Source organism: Rhinolophus hipposideros (assembly GCF_964194185.1).
Source record: "Rhinolophus hipposideros genome assembly, chromosome: X".
NCBI classification, from domain to species: domain Eukaryota; kingdom Metazoa; phylum Chordata; class Mammalia; order Chiroptera; family Rhinolophidae; genus Rhinolophus; species Rhinolophus hipposideros.
This window is the reverse complement of record NC_138046.1, coordinates 47,476,413-47,482,967: the sequence shown is the minus strand read 5'-3', so window position 1 is coordinate 47,482,967 and position 6,555 is coordinate 47,476,413. Positions and strand designations below refer to the sequence as shown.

General features: G+C 51.4%; 1 protein-coding gene across 4 annotated transcripts in view; it reads left to right on the top strand.

Annotated features, from left to right (window-relative positions):
* Positions 1-1,874: 1,874 nt before the first annotated feature.
* Positions 1,875-6,555, top strand: part of TMEM164 (transmembrane protein 164) — a 223,952-nt gene continuing 219,271 nt past the window's right edge. The window contains exons 1-2 of one of the 4 annotated variants that reach the window (XM_081043677.1): positions 1,875-1,998; positions 2,729-3,392. In XM_081043677.1, the coding sequence (XP_080899803.1) occupies positions 3,003-3,392 (390 nt within the window). In that variant the 5' untranslated portion in view covers positions 1,875-1,998; positions 2,729-3,002. Of the gene's footprint in view, positions 1,999-2,193; positions 2,396-2,728; positions 3,393-6,555 lie in introns of those variants that run through there. The other 3 variants (XM_081043678.1, XM_081043680.1, XM_081043679.1) reach the window with 3 other exon arrangements.

Here is a 6,555-nt window from a genome sequence, read left to right as displayed (position 1 = left end):
ACAAGCATTTATTTGAGATCCAAGATAATATCTATTCAGGAAGCACTGATTCAGGCAGAGACCCAGTGTTCTGATTTGGAAGCGAAGGCAAGGGGTATTTATGAGAAAGGGAGGGGGAAGCATTACAGGGATAGAAGGAAGGACTTTTTAAAGGTGCATGTGAGCTAACATAATGATGCTAATCCTAAAGAGTATCTTTAATTTTCAGTCCCATAGTCAAGTTGTCTGCTTTCTTGTTATCTTTGCAAACAGTTGTTTGGAATACAGTGCTGCTTCAAGCTCAGTCCAAAGGGTATTTTGCCGAGTTTTAACATCCCAAAGGTCTGAGGAGGAAGATGTGCAAGTCCATTCCTCTGGTGTGGAAGCTCCGATTCCATGTCAAAGTGGCTCCGTTTATATTATTTTTCACACCTCATTCTTACTTCCTTGAAAATAGGAACTTGAGGTCTGTAGATGCTGACCTACAGGAGCTCCACAGCTTTATTCTTAATGTTCCTAGTTACATTGCAGAGGATTTAACAAAACACCATAGGACAATGAATGAGTGAGCCTTTGAATCAATTCTTGTCTGTGGTTGTTCTTTATTAATTAGAACTTGAAGAACATCAGGCCTATGGTAGATGTACAAAAGCTTGGAATTAGATAAGGCTACTTGGCTCTGAGGCTATAATTTGTCAGGAAAATCAGACTTGGAAAGGATGGGAGGACAATGGCCTGATAATACAGTAGATTGTATTTTATATTTTGAGTCTGGCTTGCAGCCAACACCCGAAAGTGTTTCCTAGGCAAGGTGCCTAACTGTTTTTCTGGATATTCTCCTAAGTCATTGTGAGTATTCAATAAATATTAAAGCAACATGAGGTAAAGTTTAAGAAGGTCCTTTTCCTTTCTCCTTGTCCCAGGAAAAGCGAACCAGTATATGGGTAGAAAGCAGCAGGGAAGTGGGAACCCTGTTTCAATCAGCTGCCTTTATCCAATTCTTTGGCCCCTCCACGCCCACATTGCCCTGGCTGGCCTTCCAGTGGCAGGACTCTTGGCCACGTGCAGGTTGAGAAGCAGCTGCTCCCTTGCAGAGAGGGTTGAGATAAAGAGGTCGGGGAAGCTTCCTTTCCTCTGGCTAGTCTCCGATTAAGGGCAGGGTAGGAGAAAGGGGAAAAGGAGGGCCTGGAGAGGAAATGGCAGGGGTGGGCTGTGCGGCCTGGGTAAAGCCAGGAAAATACCAGACTGCAGCAGGAGGGGAAGGAGCAGGGAAAAGGACTAGAAAAATCCTCCGTCTTAGGCACTGAAGTGAGCAGTGGGGCTGTGGCTAGAAGGGTGAGAGAAGCTGCCGTCCTGGTCCTGTGTGAGTCTACAGATCCAGAGCAGAAAGGAAGAGGCGCGAGACGGCCAGACACAGCCAACACCCCAAAGCAAAGCTTGCCCAGTTGCTCAGCACTAGAATTCGGCTCCCGAGAACTTAGTGAGGGACGGCTAAGTTCCCACTAGGTCTCCGGTGTACAAAGAAATGCCCCGGAGGTGGAGTCAGTCAAAAGGTTTCACAGAGGGGACGCCTTCAGTAGGAGATGGGGAAGGAAGGTGGTGTGCCCGCGTGCAGGCTCCAAGAGCGCAGAATACGAGGCAGGCCAGGGAGGGGGGGAAGGAGGCGGAGATTGAGCCGGGAGGAGGGAGAGGGGAAGGAGAGCCAAAAAGAGGCAGGGTGGGAGGTGTGACTGGGGGCGGCTGGCGGGGAGAGGGGCCCGAAGAGGGAAGGAGTCCAGTCCGGGCTTGGGGGGTCGCGAGGCTGAGCCGGACGGGAGGAGGCGGAGGTGGCGAGGGGGAGGAGAGAAGGAGGGGGAAGAAGGAGGAAGCAAGCGCCAACCGCTGCAGGGGGAGGAAGACCGGGAGGAGGAGCCGTGCGCTGTGGCGGCGGCTGCGGCCGCCGGGGGAGCCGAGCGCCCGGGAGCGGGGAGCCCGGGAGCCGAGCGGTCGCCCAAATCGGGGCCGTGGGCCGAGCTGCTGGTGAGTAGAGCCCCGAGGGGCGCGGCGGCCGGTCCCGGGGGCCGGGCGGGAGGCGCGGGAAGATGCGGCGCCAAGACGGAGGGAGAGGGCCGACTGCAGCCGACTGCAGCCCCTGGCCCGCCCGGCCTCCCGCCCTCCCTCTTTCGTTCCCTCCCTCTTTCCCTGCCGGCTTCCTCCCGCCGCTGCCCGTCCGGGGGGGGGGGCGGTCCCGGGCGGGCCGCGGGTTGGGGGAAGTGCTGCCCGGAGGGAGGACGCCCGGAGCCTGGGGTGGAGATGCAGCCTCGGGGTGTAACCCGGGGGCGGGCGGCTGGACCCGGACGGCTCTAAATTGGCCGGAGGGGCTGGTTGGCGGCGAAGTTGCTAGCTGCAGGCAGAGGCGGCCCTCGCGGTTGCAGGAGTAAGTGATCCCCTGTGGCGAGTGCGTGAGACGAGGAGTCCGGCGTCCCTGCCATCCCCGTCGCTCTCCCTGCCTGCCTGGCCCCGCTGGCTCCTCTGTTGGCTTCCGCGTGTCCCCTCGCTGTCACCCCCGTTGCGCCCCGTTTCGCTCCTGCGGCAGTGCCGGGTCCCCTGGGGCCTGACCCTCCCGGCCTCCGGCTTCCCCTGACCCCTGCTTGCTTCGCCAGGGCCCCGGTTCCCCTTTTCTTCCCTCGCTAGTTACCCCTCCCTGCTTCGTAATTCCCGATGCAATTGCCTCTTTGAGACCTTTTTTTTTTCCTCTCCTTCCTTTTAGATTGGCCAACGGCTCGTTTCAACCCTGCCTCGTTGGTGGCCACTGGAGAAGCGCGGGGGGCTCCCCAGACAGCCGTGGGGACAAGTTAGAGCCAGCACTTTACCCCGGGCCTCGCGTGTAGCTTCCCTTTCCCTGCTCTTGGTGCCCCGGTGTCTGGAGGGGGCTGCAGGGGTGTGCCCTCCGTACATGTCCCACCACCTGGGCAACCCTCTGGGCTTGTGTTCCATCTCGCTCTTGCTTCCTGCACAGTGGTCGAGGGGAATCACTTTGCAACATGTCCCGGTATAGCTACCGAAGTCTCCTGGACTGGCTCTATGGGGGCGTGGACCCCAGCTTTGCAGGAAATGGGGGCCCCGACTGTGCTGCCTTCCTCTCTTGGCAGCAGCGGCTGCTGGAAAGTGTGGTGGTCCTGACCCTGGCCCTGTTGGAGATCCTGGTGGCCCTGCGACACATCCTGAGGCAGACGAAGGAGGACGGTAGGGGTGGCCATGGCTGCCAGCCAGAGCAGGTGACCCAGCGGCCAGAGGAAGGCAAGGAGAGCCTGAGCAAGAATCTGCTCTTAGTAGCCCTGTGCCTGACCTTCGGGGTGGAGGTGGGCTTTAAGTTCGCCACCAAGACCGTCATCTACCTGCTCAACCCCTGTCACCTGGTCACCATGATGCATGTGAGTCTGTTGACTTTTTCCTGGGCAGCCTCAGTGATAAGTCCTTTGTATGCTCAGGACACTTGGCAGTATAGAGCACCTCATCCCTGCGGGAAGTGGAACCCTAAAAAATTATTTTCCAACCAACGGCTATTTTTGTGCAAATCTCAGATTTGGCTTGCTTTCAGCTTTGCACAATGCATCAGCCTCACAGTGGAAGGGAGGAACATAGTGCCTGAGTCCTAGGAAAGACTGACACTCAGGCTGGTTGCCCCTCCCCTCCCAGCCCTGCTCTGGCCCTTCACAAGCAGGAAGTCAAGCCCTGTCCAGGTGCCCTATCTGAATCATACCTGGGGACCATGCTGGTCCAGTCCCTATGCCCTCTGCCACAGTTAATTTCCCAGAGGCCTGGTGACACTTTCCTGGAGGTGATCACATAAGGTCCCTTGTCTCTACTGTAGTACTCTGGGGAAATACTTTTATGGGTTTCTCTTAATTATTTCATTTGGGACTTTATATTCTTAGGGTGAGGTCTGCCTTTGAATTCTGAGGGTTGGAGCAGCACCAAGCTCAGGGTACTAGGACCCTGAAACAGGCCCCAGGCTGTCTCATTAACTTGGGGCTGGTGCTCTCTATCCATGGTGAGAGGGTATTTAATTTTTGCAAACCTCTCTATCTTATTAGTCTTATTCTATCTCCTGTGGTCATGGTCCAGGGACACTCAGAAAGCTGATTTCTTTACCTCCCATTAGTAATACTAAGAAAAAAATGGGATTGAAAAGGAAAATTGCCAGATACATAAAAATAATCTGGGTGAGAACCAAGAGTGAGACTGTCTTTCTGTACTCAGAATGTATGGAGAGATATTTGAAAACTAAAATCATGGAGGAGGAGGAAGAGGAGAAAGGGGAAACAATTTTTTTAAATTTTTATTTCAGGCTGTGGAAAACCTGGTGTGTTTTATTCAGGACAATTTTGAAACCTCTCATTAGCATCTTTATTGCTTTTGTATTTGTAGAAGGTTATTCTCAGGAGACTTGTGACAGCCCTGTGTAGGGCAGGAGGTTAAGATTATTATCTCCATTTTACAGGCCTATGTGGCCCAGGATGATCAGATGATGGTTTGCTCTGGGTTGAAAAGCTAACCCACCCTCTTTGGGGTTGCAGGCTGTCAGTGGAATGGCAGGGCAGTCTCTGTGGGGAGGGCGAGGCTTATCAGCATGGTGCTTCCTACTTGTGGCTCATATGTTTGCCAGCTCTGTGTTCTAGGAACTCTTGATCGCAGGTTCCTGGCCTCGGTTTCCCAGTCTGTAAAATGGGAAGGGCCTCAGGCTCTTCCCATTTTGCAGATGTGGCAAGGAAGTGTGGATAACTTTGGAATAGAGAGGCTGTTATTGATTGGGTGGCTCTCAGCATGGAGCAGGGCTGGAGGGGGCAGCATTTTTTTTTAAGGGAGAGGTTCTTGGGAAGTGATGCCATTCACAGGAAGCCCAGGGCTCTCCCAGCTAGACCTTCTGTGTAAATTTGAGCCAGTCCTCTTTCTTTCTTTTTTATGAATGGACTTTTTGTTAATGAGAGGAAACAGCACATCTCAGCCGCTACTGTGTGAGGCTCTTGGGACAGGAGTGCTTTTTTTGGATGGCAGGTGGTGAGGGTCAGAGGGTGCCTCTTCCACAAAGGGGTCTTGAGGCCTCTGGCAACCACAGATCTACAAGGTCAACAAAGGACTAAATTCAGCCTGACGGGGGCTGCTGCTGATGTGATGACGCCAAACCTGGCAGCACCGTGGTTTTCAGTGGAAAGGTTTGTAGAGGCTTTTAGAAGACTCTGGAGACTCAGTTCTGGCATTAATTAGTTGTGTAACTTTGGGGAAAGTACTCTTCTTGGGCCTTAGTTTGCCCATCTGCAAAACAAGGCAGAGTTTCACTCCCAGCTCTTGACAGTTTATGTTCTGTTGTACTTTTATCTATAAGCAGTGGCTGGGATGCAACAAAGAGCTATTCTAGAAATGCTTTTGACCTCCCCAGGCGGAAAAATGAAACTAGTTTTGTCTCTGCCAAGGTCAGATGGCTTTGTTCATCTTTTCATTCTTGTTCATCTTTTTCTCCTTCTGTCTCCCCAGTAAAGTCAACCTGACTAGGTTACCCTTGGGGACACGTGTACATAATGATGGCACTTATAGCCGGCTGCTGGAGAGAGATGGATATTGGGGAACTATGGACTGATGATTCCTGTCACCTGTGCATTTTCGATTGTCCTGTGCTTGGCACAAACTCTGAACAGAGTCATGCTGAAGAATTCTTGAGCCTACCCAAGATTAGACTCCTTTACCCTTTACTGCTAAGTTACTGCTTTGTGTCTGGCCTACTGGGGGACCTAGCCTTTGATGAATCCAACATTCCATCCCTACCTATGGCTCTTCCTGGGATGCAGGAACGTAATGGATTTTAAAAAGTTGATGTGAGTCCTTGACAAAAAATTCACAACAGATGGTTGGAAACAGTTTTCTGACTTAAATACAGCAATGACTAATGATAGTAAGTATGGTTAATAATGCTTTGCATTTATCTAGCACTTTACTATTTATTATAAGGCATTTTTACATACATTATCTTATTTAGGGTTGTGATAAATTAGCTTGGGTCTGGAGAAAGACGATAAAATAAATGTTCCCTGCGACTGACAGTGCGTATTCCAAAGGGGAGAGGTTGAATACAAAGAAATGCTTTGGCAAGTGAATTAGCTGAATTAGGCTGTATTATGGCAGTAAATTGTATGGAGTTCAGAGGTTCTAATAAGGGAAGGGAGACATTAGCTCAAATGAAAGGGATAGCTTAGCAGAAACATTTCTCATGTGTGTCTCACAATAGGATGACTCAAGTTTAGCTTTATAGAGAGGCCTTGTTCCTCAGAGTCAGTGTAAGTTTGTCTGTAACAAGGACAGTATTGCTTTAGGTCAAGAAACAGAAGAGTCGGAGGGAAATTGGGTAGTCTCCCCATCTTCCATTTTTCAGTCTGTAAAGTATTTATTCCCAAGACCTTGTGACACAGACCCTCATCATAGCTGTGCTGCCAGCTTTAGAAGCAGAAGGAAGAGCATTTTTTGTGTTTGAGTTCTGTTCTTAATATTCCTGCTGTCAGGTTTCTTTTTGGTCTTGTCTGATTTCTCAAAGGCCCTGGGGTT